The sequence below is a fragment of the Heptranchias perlo genome, chromosome 2, assembly GCF_035084215.1.
Source record: "Heptranchias perlo isolate sHepPer1 chromosome 2, sHepPer1.hap1, whole genome shotgun sequence".
Lineage (NCBI taxonomy): Eukaryota > Metazoa > Chordata > Chondrichthyes > Hexanchiformes > Hexanchidae > Heptranchias > Heptranchias perlo.
The window spans coordinates 45,429,280-45,447,823 of NC_090326.1; the positions used below are offsets into that span (position 1 = coordinate 45,429,280).

The window sequence follows — 18,544 nt, forward strand, 5'->3', positions numbered from 1 at the left end:
AATATTGGCCAGCACACCAGGAGAACCCCCTGCTCTTCTTCAAAATAGTGCCATAGGATCTTTTACATCCACCTGATGGGACATTTGGGACCTTGGTTTAACATCTCATCCAAAAGGCAGCACCTCTAACAGTGCAGCACTCCCTCAGTACTGCACTGGAGTGCCAGCCTGGATTATGTGCTCAGGCTGTGGAGTGGGACTTGAACCCATAACCTTCTGACTTAGAGAGGAGAGTGCTACCAACTGAGCCACAGCAGAGGCAATTGCTGTTTGTGAGATCTTACTACACACAAAATGGTTGCTGTATTTACCTGATTAACAACAATGACTGTATTTCAAAAGTAATTTGTGCAAAGTACATTGAGATGTTTCTCAAATGTAAAAAGACATTACATAAATGCAAGTCTCTTTCATCACAATGTCAACTATGACCAGGAGACCTAAACGATTTAAACTCACGCATGACAACTACAGTCGAAATTAGTTCAGTGAGTAAATGCACCACTCTGTGTGACACTGAGCCACGAAAACCCAGAATGTCCCTGGTCAATGCTGAGTTGGCTGATCTCAGAACAACTTAAGGAAGCAAGAGGTATGATATTTTTAATGGCTGGACCTGGCATCAGCACATTATAATCTTCTATCTCATATGCTATTCTTGGTGAGAATGTGGAACTGGCTATTACATGGAGTGGTTGAAGCGATTAGCATTTAGGGAGAAGCTAGATAAGTACATGAGGGAGGAAGGAATAGACGGATATGTCGATCGGGTGAGATGAAGTTAGGTGGGAGGAGGCTCGTGTGGAGCATAAACACCGGCACAGACCTGTTGAGCCAAATGGCCTGTTTCTGTACTGTAAAATTCTATGTAATTCTATATTCCATTTTCTACTCACTGGAGACTGCTGCATCCAACCGTCCCTTACTTAGATCACAATCAATGACGTTTTCTCGCCAGAACCTATACCTTACAAATCCTCTCAGAAGGATTCTGGACCTTGTATGCCAGTCCCAACTCCCAATATTGCAGGTGACCCTGCTTAAGAAAAGGCAAAGGAGCAGTGTTAGTCAGGAGGTTTGCCTGCAGCATCAGGGGTCAGGTGATCTGGGGTCTACGTGGATAGATCAGGAGACTTGCACGTTATAATTTAAAGTGATACTTAATTGTCCATATGGCCTTTGTGATATCACAATAACTGATGTGATAGTACGGTAGCTGCATGATGGCTTCATTAAGCAGCTCATAAACCTTCACTGTACGAAATAACAAAACGGCAGAGTTGTTTGCTATTAAAAACAATCACTTTTTATTACAAATAAAATATGTAATCGGGGAGCATGTGATACCTATTTCTAGTTCACTAATGAGGATTATCTGTGAAACTCGCTTGTGACTTTGCCACTCGTGAACTATGAAGTTATTACCAATGAAACATAAATTGCTATTTCACATTTACCCTTCATGTATTCTCTCTTGCTTCATAGCAGCTTTTAAGTAAATGATGTTACGAAGGAAGTGTGTTCTCAGCTGACTGGGAATGTGTCTGTTGGAAAATAAAACTCATGTTTGCAGTTTAATTGCTTGCGTTTTGTTGCAAGCCTTCTACGGGCTGTTAGCATTTAGCTTCAATGTAAGGGTGAATGACCTCTCATTTCCTTGGGGGATACATGCAGATGTGGATGTTTAGTGGTATTTGCAAGATAAGCACAGCTTAAAAAATACTTTACATTCTTCAGAACTTTTTAAAGTTAGAGATGTTTTTAATGTTGCCTTGCAGTAGAGTCACGCATGTGGGATTTCTATTGAACAGTATGAAATTTTTCAGCACACTTAATTTTTTTTCACCACGTTTGATTTGCCTCACTGGATTTTCAACAGCTCCATGGAGATATGCAAATACCAAATATATTTATGCAGGATAAACGGCATAAAGCCATTTGCCATTTGCATTCCTCCATGGATCACAGTACATTGTTCATGTGGATCCGTTTTGGATTGTTAAGTTTTTTAACAGATGTGGTACTTCCCCCCCCGACCACCACCACCTCCCACCAGCCATAAACATACTCATGTTCACAATAGCAGCAAAAAGTTATTTAAGTGTTTACATATCCTACAGATTGTCCAAAGAATGGTGCAATGCTTTTTAGGTAGAAGTAAGAACTTAAAAAAAATAGAACTAATTTTACCACTCCCTTACTAGGTCAATCTCCAACTACAGACAGGAGAACAATGTCAAAAATGTATGAGAACAGCCCAGTAATGATTTACCTCTAATTTCTCTCTCCGTCTCCCCCATCCCCTTGGGGAAGACTAGTCTCTGTTGGGCATTGCCCTGTACAGTGCAGCTGAAATCGAAAACTCAGCAAAGTGGGGAATCAAATCTCTGTTCCACCATTAAGGTTAAGGTGTTACAGAGAATAAGGCCCTGAAATTCCCCAGGTCTCCTGCTGTAAACTTTGAAGGGAGACTTGCAGAAACCTCAAAGAAAGACTGCACACTATTTCAGTAATTTACACGGTTTTTCTGGGGTTTCTGCCTGCCTCCTGCCCAGGTTACAGTAGGATACCACTAGTAGCCCCGTGGAATTTCAGGGCCTATGTATTTCATTTTAAGAGAAGTGGCCATTTAAGATGATATTGTGTTTGGTCTTTTGGTACAATGACACACCATCCCCTGAGTAGTGGGGTGCATTTCACTGAGTTCCTGATCTCAGCTGGGTAATTATGGCGAAGGACGTAGCAGAGGCTGGGTACCTTCCTTTATGGAAGGAAGGAAACATCTGAGAGAGTCATTCCCACCAAGTGACTATTTCGGGAATTGGCAGAAACCCGGGAGGACACTTCATCCATTCTCTCTGCATGGCCACTGTAGACCAGATTGAAGAAAATAAAGAGGAAAATTAGAGGTATCCTCTGGTAAAAAAAATAATAATTTTGAGGGGGGAGACACTGGCTATCCTGTCAAGCCTACCTTTTAAAATGTGAATTTCAAAGCATGTAACTACATAATCCCACACGACTGCAGCCTGACAGGATGCGGTACAGCTACGTGGTAGACTCACTATATGTTGGCCAAGGTGATCTTGTAAGGAGGGGGCCAGGCAGGTTAAATGCACGCAAAACAAACTATTTGTTCTTACATAGAACTAAATAAAAAAAAGAAATCTCTGGTCAGAGGAGGATAGATACTCTTACAATAAATCAGGACAGATTGAAGAAATGAGAAGCTTTACATTTAATTTCCCTATTCATAACTTTTGTTACATAATTGTTGCCACGTTTCATTTGGCTGAAAACCAGTGAAGCAAAAGGCATGCAGCTGTGGAAAGACAGGCGGATACTTTTCTTAAACATTCTGAAACCCACTGCCTGCAGCCCTCAGCTGTATTGTGTCAGTGTCATGCAACCCACCATATTTGCAGTGGACTAATAATAGAATTCAAAATATTTCATATCGATTTCACTTGAAGAGTATTGGTAAAAGTATTTTTTGGGGGGGGAGGGAATAAAATAACAGTAGGTGTGTGAAAGTACGGTTATTGGAGTGGATTGTTTCGAATCAAAATCAAAGTATTTGAATAGACAGTTTAAAAGAGATATTCTCAACGCCAATGGCTCAGTGTCAAGGGCACAGCCTGGTTACGATTAACCCAAAACGGACCAGGCACATCCCAAGTTTGATTCCTGGTCTGTGCTAACTCTACTAACCTCAGCAGTTGTGCAAGTACAATTGGCCTCTGCGCTCTTAGATTAGGGAGGGGAAGTTATGCCCCAGGTTACGTCTCCTGCTTGCTATCCAGAGACCCTTGCTGGAAAGTGTGATGTGGATGTTGGGTGAGGACAGGATCAGGCTAGGCTCTGATGACAAAGGTCAAATAGTTTGTCAACACTCTCCGCCCAGGCTCACCCTTATAATTGTGAGGATTCAGAGGACCACAGGCATCTGTACTTTACTCTAGTTGCCTCCAGGAGTAGCAGAGAAAATGAGAGGAGGGGAAGAAAAAATAAAAGGGAGGTTCTTAACCCTCAAATTAACCAGCTACAAAGTATAGTTCCTAAACCTATGGGTCTTGCAGCTAATAAAAGATTTGTGAGGGATTTCCTTCCATCTGTTTCATTGTTGGTGACCTTTTCTTATTTGTTCCACTAGTTTGGAATACTCCCTCCTGTCTGTTCCTTCAATGTGGGATCTTTCCAATTTCCAATTTCCACTCTGTTGTCCAGTCCATCACAAAGACTGCCCACTTCTACCTCCAAAACATCATTCATCTCTGCCGTAGTGCATTCCATTCATGATGAAACCTCATCCATGCCTTTGTTATGTCTGGACTTGACTTTTCCAATGCCTTCCTTGCTGGACTGCAGCACATTAAGAACTCAGTTCCTGTATCCTATTCTGCACAAAATCCCGCTTGCCTATCACTCCTTTCTTTGCTGCACTCCACTGTTTTCCATCCCTCAGTGCATGGATTTTAAAATCCTTGTCCTCATCTATAAATCTCACCATGGCTTCACCGCTTCCTACTTCTGTAACCTTCACCAGTCCAAGTCCCTGCCGACCTCCCACCACTCTTCCAATTCTGTTCTGTTGCATGTTTCCCCTCTCCCCCTCACCCCCACCCCGCCCCACCAACGGTGGTAGAATCTTCAGTAATTTTCCCCCGCAGTCTGGAACTCCCTCTCTTAACTCCTTCTTCTTTTCCTCTCTTCCCACCTTCCCCAACCCATCCCCCTCCTACTTCTGCTCAGTTTTGGCACCAAATTGTGAAGCATCTTCAGATGTTGCATTACATTAAAGGGACAGTATAAATGTTATAGGCTTTCCATTAATTTCCACAAGAAAATGGTCCAGACTCCAGGTGAAATGGCATTAGGTTTTTTATCCATTAAACAGACCTCCAAAGTGAGCAAAACAGACATCTTCTGCAGGCTGGTGAGAGAAAGTGGGCTGGAAGCTTCCATAAAAACACATGCTGAAGCTCCTTTACATAGCTGCATATGGAAATGCAAGACCTGCAGAATTACTGGAAGTCAGTATACCAGGCTGACCCGAACCTCTGATCTTGCAAGGACTTTTCTGTACAGTACTATGCAGTGACTCCATCTACTTAACTAGCATGATTTTACCAAATACTTTCAGTTAACACAACTCTGTGATTTTGTTTCTTGGTTTAATGTTGTAGTTACTTTAGTTTTTTATTCATTTACAGGAGTATATTGGATGCCACTCTGACCTCAGCTCCCCTCCCAGTCCTAGAACCCTCCGAGACCTCTGTAACCTCCTCCAGCCCTACAACCCTCGCAGATCTCTGTAACCTCCTCCAGCCCTGCAACCCTCCGAGATCTCTGCGCTCCTCCAATTCTGGTCTCTTGCGCATCCCCGATTTTAATTGCTCTACCATTGGCGGCCGTGCCTTCAGCTGCCTAGGCCCTAAGCTCTGGAATTCCCTCCCTAAACCTCTCCACCTCTCTACAACTCTCTCCTCCTTTAAGACTCCATTTAAAACCTATCGCTTTGACCAAGTTTTTTGTCACCTGTCCAAATATCTCCTTTTGTGACTCGGTGTCAAATTTTGTTTGATAACGCTTCTGTGAAGCGCCTTGGGACGTTTTACTACATTAAAGGCACTATATAAATGCAAGTTGTTGTTGTTGTTGAGTGCCAGCTCTGCATTCTGCTTTGCTTTGCCTACCTCCCTATCTTCCACCTCTCCTTTCTCTTCCTGGTTTCCAGCATTCAAACTCCCTCTCTCTCTTCTCCCGATTCCCTGGGCTGTGTCTCCACTATTTTCCCACTCCATCTATTGCTGCTCCTCCACTGAATTTCTATCCTGCCACTGTAAGCTTTGTCTTTGTCCGGCGTCCTGCATTCCTCTACTCCATTCTGGCCAACCTTCACTGCACACATGCAGTACATACTGCTGGCCCTCTCTGAGCAGCCATTCGAGCTGCCTCATTTCCCCTCACCTGACACCCGCCCCATCCACCGCACTCCCACTGGGTCAACTTCTCTAACCTCCTCTCTGTCCCATCCCTTCCCTATCCCTCATCCCAACCCCTATCTGTGTCTGATTCCCAAATCTCTCAATACAGTTCTGCAAAATGTCTGCTCTCTCACAGTGAAGACCTGCAAATAAGCTCTCCCATCCACATCCACAGCCACCCCCTTGACGTTGCTGTTTGTCATGAGACCTTGCCACCCCCAAGATCCCCAACACTAACAGGACCATCTCTAATTCGCCTCTTTCACCATACATTTCCCCTCCATTTTATTGAGGTTTTTAAAAATTATATTTGCAACTTTCCATTTTGCGAATCGGGTTAATTTCATCTGCCTCTCAAGCTTTTGTGTCCTCGATTGTCTGTGGCTCCTAACACCATCCTACGTTGCAGTTTTTGCCTCTGTATCTCTTACCCCCTACACTACCATCGAAATCAACCAAAATCAAAAATTCATACTAGAACATCAGCTATCAATTCACCAATTTCTAGAGATTTTAAAGATGGATCAGGACAATTGTCAAGTTGATTTTGGTGCAGCCTTTTCCAGTGGTTTGTTTTCAATTTAAAGTTGATTACTGAGAAGTGATAACTGATGCGTGTCGTTGCGACCCAAGCTGTGATATGTCTGGGGAGGCGTCTGGCATCCAGCAGCATGAACTGGAGCTTTGGAATCATTTCTCTTTGGATGAGTTGACTGGCCATCAGGATTTGATTACTGTGTTTTTCCAGCTTCTCAGATAAATCAGAGCAGGACAGCTTCCAGCCTCTCCACTTGCATTGTGCACCATGGAGCTGAGAGGAATCTGCTTTGTGCTCTCTGTTCTTTGTCTGCTGCAGATGACCCATCAGCAGGTTGACAAACCCAAGGCAAAGAAGAATGCTCCGCCAAAGAAAGGTATACTGGGTTCTTGTCCTTTTACTTAGAATACTAGTGGGCTTCCCTGATCATCCAGTGCTGGTTACAGTATTGAGCCACACAGACCATGAAAGTCAAAGGACCGATCCCTGGTCTGTGTTGATCTCCGCTGAGGTGGCAGTGGAGATGCAACAACTGGCTTCAGCATTCCCAGGCTGTGGAGGTGACGACCCCTGCTGGAAAGTGCAGTTGCATGGACAGGATTGGTTGCCCTCCGCAGTCAAATAGCTGCTGGCATTCACTGCATGGGCTCGCAATGAATGAAGTATATGAGCTTTGGTAAGGGACTGGAGGAGGGTGCTGCTGGACCCCAGCACAAGGCACCACTTTCAGGAGAGATGGGGAGAGAAAAGGGGAGGGAGGAGAAATAAATCGTGGATTTAATAGAATTGGATTTGATACAGACGGTGTGTGATAAAATCTTCACCATCTTCATTAAATCAGGAAAGTCATACAAGAATTCATAGGCACCACTGGTTGAAAGCGCCTCCTGTGCTTAAGTTTCTCAGATCTTTATGAATTATGGGCAAATATGTTCATTTTAACTACAAACTGCGCTAATGTGTGGATGTGTACTGGTTGTAGTGCTGCCAATACAAACTGCTTTTTAAAATTATTATTAATCATGGTGCCACTTGTTCTCAATTATGAATTCATATCATCTCCATGAAACATATAAAGTACTACATGGAGAGGACAGCAGCCCCTGCGGCAGAAAAGCGATAACAGGAGTCATTGATCATGGAATTTACTTGGAGCTGGACAAACGAGGTGCTTTTAGTTCTGGATTTTTGTAAGCAAGAGATCTGAGAGGCTCAGCACTCTGCAGGCTCTATAAGAACCAAATCCACAATGTAGTGCATCAATGGAGCACCGTCTGGATCCCCAGGCTGAGGAGGTGAGCAGTGATGGCAGCTACTTAGAATGTGCCAATAGTGACCCTGCTGTCTACTGGAGAGTACGGTGCTATAATGTTTTTAAAGAATTTTAAACAGTCTGGTCTCCACGTGGAAGCTTCTGTCTGATGATCTCCCTCTTTAAAATCTTATTGAAGATATTGGTAATGCCCATCCAGTCGGCCAGCTGTCAAGAATTTTTACCTTGCATGCCCAAAATTAATGATTGACAACAATGATGTATTAATAATACCCAATATATCAGATGCAGTGATGTCATGATTTTTTAGTGGTATTATTAAAATAAACGGCACGGGGTAAAATCAAGGAGGACTCAGTATAGCAGCAGTCACTGATTGATATAATTTTCAAATTATTTTCAAATGGTTGTTTCTTTGAAAGTGTTTGTTTCAATGTTGAAACTCGATGCAAAAATTCCAGGGGATATAATGACAATGTTGGATGGCTTCTATTTACACTCAGTGGAAGGACATTCAAGGACATTTGCAGCCCTTTAAAAAAAGAAAGACTTGCATTTATATAGTGCCTTTCATGACATCAAGACGTCCCAAAGCGTTTTACAGCCAATTAGGTCATTTTGAAGTGTAATATAGGAAATGTGGCAGCCAATTTGCGCACAGCAAGGGCACACAAACAGATAATGATCAGATAACCTGTTTTAGTGATGTTGGTCGAGGAATAAATATTGGCCAGGATACTTTAGGTGCAGATATCCCTCACCTGAGCACCTGTAATATGCCTGTTTTCAATCTGGTTCAGTCTAGCGGATCACCAAATCTTAAAAGGGATCTTTCTTTAAATCATTTGTTTCAGAGAAAGGGAAAAACCAGGTACCGTTTTGTCACAGTAATGCTGTACACAAGTGACTAGATGACGCATTTTGATATTATTTATATATCGCTGCATTGTTTGTTAACAGATAAAAAAGATTTGCGAAGCACTTTTCCGAAGGATAAAGTCCCTTTAACAGCCACTCATTCCAGAATGGCACTGAAGAAAGACAAATGTTCCAGCTTGGAGATTTCCTAACAGCGAAACACCTTGAAATCATGACGAGTGATGGAGTGACAGATTGATTGCAGGAGCACAAGTCAATCTGCCTCCAGGCTCCTGGCGCATGTCCCAGCCCCACGACTTTCTGTCCATTAAAATTAATGAAGGAAAATCACAGGCTGGGCTGTGCAATTTTCTGAAATGTGCCCCTGGCATGTGTTGGCAGCATCGAAACAGAAAATCTCTCCTATAGAGAGAGAAGAGAGACAAAGGTTCTATAACAATAAATAGTTATTGATATACGGGTGCTAATAATTCCATTCGTAAGATCTGTGTGAAATCTAAAAATTGAGAATATGTGCACCTGCTGGGTGCTATATTTATCCAATGAATAGATCTCACCAAATACCACAGTTTATTGCAGTTGCAAGTGCATTACCGCATTAGATCTGTCCACTGGAGAAAATATTGTACCCAACAAGTGCTAAAGATACTTTAATTTTGCACAAGGTCATTAGCACCAAGCAGAATTTTAAAATATTGAATTAAAAAGAAACCAGAGAGCTATCAAAATAAAAGTAGCAGATTTACTGGAAGACTGGTGGCATGGCATCGTACAGGTAAAGCCCATTCTGATATTACCTCATGGGACTGAGCAGTGTGGACTGTGGATGAATAACTTACGGTTGGTATTTGATAAAGTCAGAAAACGTCTAAGAAAACAGCCTCAGAGTTGGCACTCTGTAACAGATTTCTGCCCCACTCTACTGTCATTTCCAAACCAGAGCAGTTCCAATTTCCAGCACACTGTAGTTTACAACTGACAGTACAAACAACACAGATCGGCTATGGTGCTCATTCTCCAATGCTTGCAATCATCCGTGATCTGCTAAATCCACTGTGTTTGGATCTGGGATGAAGCCACGGGGCAAAAGATAAGCGTTTGGAACGTAGATAGAGCATTGCCGCAGAGGCATGTGTGTGTAGACCGTCCATCTGAAGGCAGCCAGTCATTGCGAACTTCGTGATAAGCACGTAAAAACAGTGACATTAGCAGCAAAATTACTGGTGCCATTTTCAGGCACCTGAACGCATTCCACTGAAACAGATACCTTAAACTCTTTGTAGTCTGGAAGTTGGACTTGTTCTGTCCAGTGTTGCTAGAAACATACAGCAGGTCAGTCAGCAACTGTGGAGAGAATGTATAAAATTATTTCTTAAGGTTCCAATCCTTCTTCACAACTCAATGCTGAAAAATGAACAAACATTTTAGTAGAATCAGAACAAAGGAGGGAAGGAAAAAAACACAGAGAGGCAGTATCGGTGGAATACCTGAAACCTGCTTAAAAGAAAAACAGGAGCTTGCTAGATGACCGAGATGATCTTCACATCAGACAATAGAGAAAAGCATTAAAGGAATTAAAGGTATTAGAGAAAAGAACTAACTGGTGAATAGATAAGACAGTGCAAGACAACCCAGGGAAGAGATGAGAGAGGGCAGACATTGAAAATACAGCCTGCAAATCAGGTCTGAAATTAAAGCAGAAATTTCTGGTAAAACATGATGGGGTCTTCTAAAGGAACAAAAAAAGCAAGCCAGCATCTAGGGCTCAGAGTCCCTGCCAACACTAACCTAAATGTAAACTCACCTCCCCTCCCCTCAGACGCTGACAGACCTATCCCGCATCACTAGCATCCCCTCATTCCCCCCACCCCCCCTAACTGCTGCACACAAAAAAATCCAATAAAATTATTAACAGAATTCTAAGGACACACTCCTAATAAAATTATTATATATTTTTAAAGATAGTAATATTTATTTTTCCTACAAAATCTCTTGTACAGAAACATATCTCCAATATACACACAACATCCATTTAATGACAACATTCTATCTTCTTCCCATAATCATAATTACACCACGACAATACCGTAATGAGTGTTCTTGCAGTTCTATTAATAATCTCATATTTATATCTATCTATATGTTAGCCCCAATATTAACAGGGAGGTGGGCAGGGTGTGGGGGAGTGTGGGAAAAACCTGACAAGATCTTAACGGCAGGGCCTCATTTAAATAATCTGCTGCAGACTCCCACCCGACAGCCGGCCAAATTGACAGCCTGGCCAACGGGCGCAAACAAACAAACAAGTGGCAGGAGGCCTCAACCGGGGTCCCATGGGGGTGGGCCCCAGCAGTCAGAATCTACCAGCAGCACCAGGCCACCATTGGGAAGGGTTGGGTGGGGGGTGGGGGGAAGCAGAAGGCTCTGGGCCGTGATGGGGACTGGGGGAGGCCGAAGGTTTCCTTGCGAGGGCCTGGGGGGGGGGGGGTGGGAGCACTCCTGCTTCTCCCGGCCCAGAAGGAGTGCTGAAAGGAACTGACCTTTAGCACTGACTTTGGCCAGTCGGCGCCTCCCCCTCACAGTTAAATTTAAGTTGTGGCGCCGATGATGTCATCATGGCGTGACTTTGGAATGTTAATGAGGCCCCCGCCTGCCTTTTGCAGGAGCCTCGTCGAAGGCCTGATTTCCGTTTGTTAAAATTTAATCGGCCGGGAATGGGATCGGGTTGATCAATCCCGATATCTTAACCCCCCCACCCCCACTCCACATAACCGCCAGTCCGGGGGCGGTTAAAATCATTGAGTTCAATATGTACATCAGGCACATTTTTTAGGCATCGCTATTCGCTGTTACACCGCTAGATGGCACCTCGATAGAATTTCCCATTACTAAATGGATGCCAGCTATCATGGGCCTCCAGTCACACCTGTAGCTGTACTTCTACACCTAGATGGAGCTTCAAAAGCTCCAGTTCCCCATAGCTAACTCACCATACACAGATTCAGAGCTTACACAGCTCATGACATAGCCAACCTATATTGACCCCAATATTAACGGGGACGGGGGCAGGGTTTGGGGAGTGCGGGGAAAACTCGGCAACCTAACAGCTTTCCTGCCTGGATATGGGGTAGGTTGATTTGTTTTAATTGAGCATTACATTTTGAATTTTGATTTTAATATGTTGTAGATAACTTTTTAACCCCTTTTCATTGTTCTTTCCCCCCAAGATTGGGCCTCCAAGCCCAATGCAGCTCCCTCTAGTCCTGATCCCCGCCTGAATGAGCTACTGGTGTCAGAGGTCCGAAGACTTCCCTTGTGCCCCTTCAGCTTCTCCCTATGTAACAATTGCTTAAGGTGTCGATTCTCCCACATAATTTCTTAACATCATGTCTTTCTTTTTAAATTTTCAGTTTATTTTCAATTGCTATACATTACCGAAAAACGGACGCCTTTGGAGCATGGAGATGACACAGCATGGGTCATTAGATGTTGCTCAGGAGTGCGGACTAAATGTGCTTAATGATGAAAGAGACCTGGGAGAGGAACATTATGTTTTTCTCCAAAGAATATTGAGAGTATTGGTGGTGTTTTGTGGATGGGAATTTAACACCAAAACTAATGGCTGTATGACAGAAAGTGGCCTTGATTCCATGGCAGATTATATCATTGGTTTTGATTTATTTTTGTTCTGCCCAGTATTTTGTGGCCTGATAGCTCACTTTATTTGCTTCACATTTGTTCAGTGGTGGTGACAGCAAGTATGATTGAAGATATCAAGAAGCAGATTGATCACATCTTGGAGGAGGTGAACTTGCTGAAGGAGAAACAGGCGCTGCAGTCAGGTAATGAGGTGGGGGTTAGCATTTGGGGCTCTCCTACTTTTCCTCTTCGGCCTCAGCAAACCCACAACTTGGGTTCTCACTGGAGTCCGAAGCTCATGTAATACTGTCGGGGTCACTGATGAATACAATCTGCAGCCGTTCTGGTGGACTCCTACGAACATACAAAATTGACGGGCAGGAAAAGACCAGTGGGTCCATCAAGCCTGCCCCACACTTATGATGGCTGAAGCATCACGACTAGACACTTCCCCAACCCCCGCAGCCATGTGATCTCTTGGGAGAGGCAACAAAACCAGAGAAAAACCCAGGGCCAATAAGGGAAAAAAATACTCTGGAAAATTCCTCTCCGACGCCCTCGGGATCAAAACCAGTCTCCTGCTGTAAGTCTGATGAAAGGTCATCGACCTGAAACGTTGGCCCCGATATTTACAGGGAGGCAGGGAGGGAGTGAAATTATGGGGGAGAAACCCGGAAATCCTGGGGACCTCATTATCATTTTTTTATTCCGTCTCCTGCCCGGCAGCAGCCCAGATTGTCAGGCTGGCCGGCTGCCGGGCGGGAAAACCAGAAGGCTGCAGCCAGGGATTGGGGGTGGTCCCCGGCAATCAATGAAAGATCAGCACTTGGTGGGTGGTTGGAGTCTGGCAATTGGGAGGGAGGGAAAGATTTGGGCTTGGGGGGGTGCGGGGAGGGTTTGTCGGCCGATCGCAGCAGCGAGGAGAGGCCGCAGTTGGCAGAAGGTTTGCTTCAGGGGCCGGGGTGGGGAGCACTCCTGCACCTCCTGGCTCACAAGCAGTGCTATAAAAAGCACTATCCTACTTGATCCGGCTGCTCCCGTCTCCATTTTGCTGCCGGGTTTCCCGAGCCCTGGGAAACCCGGTCGGACAGTGTTAAATTTAAATCAAGCTCCCAAATGCACAGTGGAAGCCTGATTTAAATATTATAATGAGGTGTCCCGCCTCTCCAAGACGGGACACGCGCACGCCTCGCAACCCACCCCTGTAAAAATGGCCGATGGGGGAGTCGCGCTTTGCGATTTTTCATTTTTACCCCTCCCCCCCCCCCCGGCCCTCTCCCACCCATCATGGGGGAGGGGTTAATATCGAACCTGTAAACTCTATTTCTCTCCCCACAGATGCTGCCTGACCTGCTGAGTGTTTTCAACATTTTCTGTCTTTACTCCTGCTGCAAGTCTGGCGGGAGTCTACTGGATAGGCCACAAACCTGGCTGGGACTAGACTACGCCAATGTTTCCTGGGTGGACTTGAAGGGTTGAGGGTCCTCCACCCGGCCCTACAAGGCCATCGATGTAAAGGAGGTGCTGGAAAATGGGAATGTGCCGGTGTTGGATGAGGGCAAGATTGGATTTAGCTGTGATATCCTTAAAAGTCCAATAGAGTGCTGGCACTCACAGTCTGCTCTCACACGTGAAGAATTGTCACACGGGTGAGATATCAGAGAACTGACGGTGCCTGTGCAACTGTAACTTGACAAAAGCCTTGAGGAGTGGAGAAAAATAGAACAAAGTAAAGCATCATTTAAATATTGCTCACTCTCTTTTAAGGGGAGTGAGGTGAAATTGATACCTTGTGATCCAATTCCAGGGCTGAGCAGCTAGAGGCCAATGGCACAAAAATGCCTAGAATTCAGACAGTTGGCAGGTACTGGAACCGATGACAGTACAGTGAGGTTATTGAAGTAGGTGAATTGAAGCACAACAATCCCCTTTCACAAAAAAAAATCAACGCTGTCATCATGAAGGGCATTTTTTTTAAATTGTAAAATATCTGCGCAAGACGGTGAAAAGTTTTATAATGAGTCATTTGGAAATATCACAGTTTTACCCACTACAAACATTACTTAATTTGTAGTTGATCAATGTGAGGAATAACATAACAATACTGAGGAATTAGATGCTTTTGTCCCTTTCAAGTAACACCATCAAGTAGTCGTTGGTGAAGTGTTACTGTAGCTGTTTGCAATCCCATCTACTGCCCTAATACTGTTCAGATTTCCCCTACACTGCCCCAATACTCTCCATGATGTCTTAATTGCTTAAGGCAGTGCATACCAGAGCCATATGGATCAGGATGGCCTTAGGTTCGATGCTCAGTCTGTGCTGAGTTTTCTGATCTCAGCTGGGATGATGGTAGGGGAGCTGCAACTGGCTTCAGTACCCCTGAGTTAGGCAGCAGAAAAGCGACCAGGACTCCCAGTGCTGGTCACGATCCACTGACCCCTGCCGGAAGTTCATTCGTGTCAACGTTGAGTAAGGACAAAATTGGGTTCAGCTCTGATACCTCCCCACCAGCAAGTAACCTGCTGACACTCAGGTCCCAATTTTAACTCCTCCCGCCTGGCAGAAAGCAGGCGGGGTGGGGGGGGGGGGGGGGGGGTGGTGGAGAGGCAGTTAAAATTAGGCCAGTCACTTACCCCCTCTGATCCCGCTGCCTTCCTGCCGTGTCCTGATATTAACCTGTTCTTTTGAGCAGGCGAACGGGACACCCATAGAAAGGAAGTGGGTAAATATACAGATTAGTCAGAGGCCTGAGTGAGGGAGCAGTGACAGTTTCCCTGACAGGCCAGACCTCCAAGAGCCCAATTGTGGGCCAGAAGAGGCTCAGCAGGTAAGTTTTAAAATTTAATTTTACGTTTCCATGTGGGCCAGGAGGAGCAGGAGCGCTCCCCCCCACACTCAACTGACTGTCGGTGACTGTTCCCACAGGTCCCTGGCTGCGGCCTTCTCTCGAACAACTCCCGCCAAATTACCTCCACGATGTGGCCAAACTCGGGCGGGATTCCGGGTACATTTAAGGAAATGAGGCCCGGCTGATATTAACGGCCGAGCCTCCACATGCCCGGGTTTGGCCCCCACTCCTCCCTTTAAAATCATAGCCTCAATGCCTGGGATCACACGTGGAAAATGGTCTCTTGGGTGAGATTAGAGGGTGATTGGCACCCATAGAACTGTGCCCCAGAAGGAGTTAACACCTCCAGTAGAGGATGAGGAGAGGAGAGATCATTTAGAGAAAGATGAATAAAGATGTTCCTCTGCTCACCCCATAATGCTTACATTTCAGCCAGGCTTTTCCTGGCTGCCCCAGAAGTTCAATCTGACTGAGACCTGCCCAGGGCTTCAACTCAATGGAGACCCCATGCTTTACATTCAAAATATCCAATCAGATTTTTGATTCTGACTCTTTAGTTTGATATATTGGGTACAGAAGACTAGTGATTATGGTATAGTAGCAACTTAGAGGTCATGTGTTCAAATCTCACCATAGCAAGTTGTGAAATTGAATTCAATAAATCTAGTAATTCGTAGGCTGGCAGCAGAAAAATAATCATGAAATGTACCAAATTGTTGTAAAAACCCAACTGATTGACTTCAGGGAAGGGAACCTGACACCTTTACTTGGTTAGATGTGACCCCAGTCACGCACTACGTGGTTGACCTTTAATGCCCTCTAGGGATGGTGCAATAAACACTGGCTTGCCAATGGGTGTGTGTATATATCTCAAGAACAAATAAAACAAATATTCAATCCAAAACAACCCAAGCCCCTCCTGCCGCGTCGAGTGCAGCAAAGTATTAACAGTCCCGTCTCTGCAGTCCTGCTGTATGGTTAACTCATCCCCAACCCTCCTATTTTTTTTTTGTTGTTGTCCAGTGTGCCTCAGAGGGATGAAAGTGCGCAGCAAGTGCTTCCTATCGATGAGTGGAGAAAAGAAGTTTCATGAGGCGGCGGATGACTGCATCATGCACGGAGGCATCCTCGGCACGGCGAGCAACGACGAGGAGAACGATGCTCTGTACGACTATGCAAGGACGGCCGTGGGGCACGATCGCGACATCTGGATTGGTGTGAGCGACATAGTGGCCGAGGGATCCTGGGTGGACGTGACTGGTGCGGCCGTCAATTACACCAACTGGGAGACTGAAATCACCCTGCAGCCTGACGGCGGCACCAAGGAGAACTGTGTGGTGCTCTCAGGTCCAGCCAACGGCAAGTGGTTTGACCAACCCTGCCGCTTTAAAAAGAATTACTTTTGTGAATTTATTATTTCTTAAGTGTTCCAGACTAATAAATATTTCCCCTCAAGTATAACCTAACTGGTTTAGTTATGCTACTGACGCTTTATGGGCTATTCCTTCAGAGAATATATCTTCTTGCGATACCAGAGAATATCATTGACCACGCTGAAAGGAATGTACTTTCCTTCTGTCACCTTCTCCCGTTCTGGATCCTCCGTCAGGTTACCTACTTTTTTTTTTGCAGATGATAGAGCAGGGCAGGCATCTGGAACCCGTGGTGCCACCGATGCCACACACACACAGGACTATAACTTGGTGTTGTAAAATTGTTTACAATTGTCAACCCCAGTCCATCACCGGCATCTCCACATCATGACACACACACAGAGCTACCACAGACTGCATGAAAGCAGCCTGATGTTACCCCACCCCCCACCCACCTTGCCCAGTCTTGCCTTTTCGCAGGGGAGGGGATCCACCTGGAGTCGGAGATGAGGATCTGAGCAGAGCAGGTGGTGGTGGTGGGGCTTGAACCCTGTGCTCTCTGTCAGTGTACTTTGATGCTCCAACACACAGCACTCAGGCCCGCCCTCTGTATGAAATATTTGTTATCTCAGCTGTGCAGGAATTCATAGCTTGCTTAGCTTCGTGGCTTTTTCCAGTTTTCTTGCAGTGCACAGTTATAAACAAACCATCCATGTAATTGTTCTCTCCAGTGCTCGCCAGAAATAAAACTGATTCATTCAAAAGAAAGTGGCCTTATTTTTCTCTCTCTACCCCCTCCCCCAATTTTCTTCCATTTCAGGGAATCCTTTCAAACATCTTCCTTTAACTAGGAGAGTGGTGGGAACGAGTGAACATCTCAGTCACTACCGGCAATGCCCGTTCATGTTCTGCTAACGGTCACAAAAAAGTATAATTCATGAAGGTGGAGCTGAAGCTGTTTCTCAATTCTTCCTCTCTCCCCCTTCCGCAATGGATGTTTGCTTAAGGAACTAAATACATCACCTAACTCAAGATGACTTTAGTCTCTCTATTTAAGGAGGAACCCATTTGTACAGGTTCTAATCAACAGAAAAAAAATGCTTCAAAAGCTCTTTTGTAACTCTAGCTAATATGTCTCTTTAGGATAATTGGCGAAAGAACGAGAGGCAAGATGAGGAGAATTTTTGTTGTGCAGCAAATTGTTGAGATCTGGAATGCACTGTCTGAAAGGGTGATGGAAGCAGATTCAATAATAACTTTCAAAAGGGAATTGGATAAATACTTGAAGCGGAAAAATTTGCAGGGCTATGGGGAAAGAGCAGGGGAGTGGGACTAATCAGATAGCTCTACCAAAGAGCCGGTAGAGGCACGATGGGCTGAACGGCCTCCTTCTGTGCTGTATGATTCTATGATTCTCAAAGTTTCTTCAAGCTGCAGGCTCCAAAGTAAAGCACTCTGCCAGTCTCAGCTGATCCTGGCAATTGGTACACCTCTTTTAATTACCCTTAGTACAAAGTGAGCATAAGTCATCGGTTTTGGGCACTCCAATGCTAGTTATCCTCATTTTAATAGATTTTAATTTATTATAATAAGCTCCCAGCAGCATTGGCAAGCACACACAGGAGGCCCCACATCGTGATGGAACTTCAGCGCTGCCTTAATGGGATGGAATGCCAGTGAAAATGGGTCCTGGCCCAGAATCCACTCCCAATATTACCAGTACACTGCTTTTAAGCCACAAATGGCCAAAAATGTCTCTTAAATGTGGGGCCATTCTTTACATCAAGCCATTAGAAAAGAATTCTAGAATTCCCTAGATTCTAGAACGGTCCCGTGGATTGGAAGGTAGCAAATATAACCCCGCTATTCAAGAAAGGAGGAAGAGAGAAAACAAGGAACTACAGGCCAGTTAGCCTGACATCAGTCATCGGGAAAATGCTGGAATCCATTATTAAGGAAGTGGTAACAGGGCACTTAGAAAATCATAATATGATTAGGCAGAGT

The 18,544-nt window shown here is 44.8% G+C and overlaps 1 protein-coding gene and 1 long non-coding RNA gene across 2 annotated transcripts in view; one reads left to right on the top strand and one right to left on the bottom strand.

Annotated features, from left to right (window-relative positions):
• LOC137338608 (uncharacterized) overlaps positions 1-10,121 on the bottom strand; it is a 72,479-nt gene extending 62,358 nt beyond the window's left edge. Inside the window, exon 1 of the long non-coding RNA XR_010966617.1 lies at positions 9,945-10,121. This is a non-coding gene — a long non-coding RNA (uncharacterized lncRNA). The remainder of the gene's footprint in view (positions 1-9,944) is intronic.
• On the top strand, positions 6,719-17,308 carry LOC137338592 (tetranectin-like). Its single transcript, XM_068001830.1, has 3 exons — positions 6,719-6,901; positions 12,421-12,519; positions 16,191-17,308. Exons 1-3 carry the CDS (start codon positions 6,793-6,795, stop codon positions 16,589-16,591), a joined length of 609 nt encoding a protein of 202 aa, XP_067857931.1. The 5' UTR covers positions 6,719-6,792; the 3' UTR covers positions 16,592-17,308.
• The last annotated feature ends 1,236 nt before the right edge of the window (positions 17,309-18,544 follow it).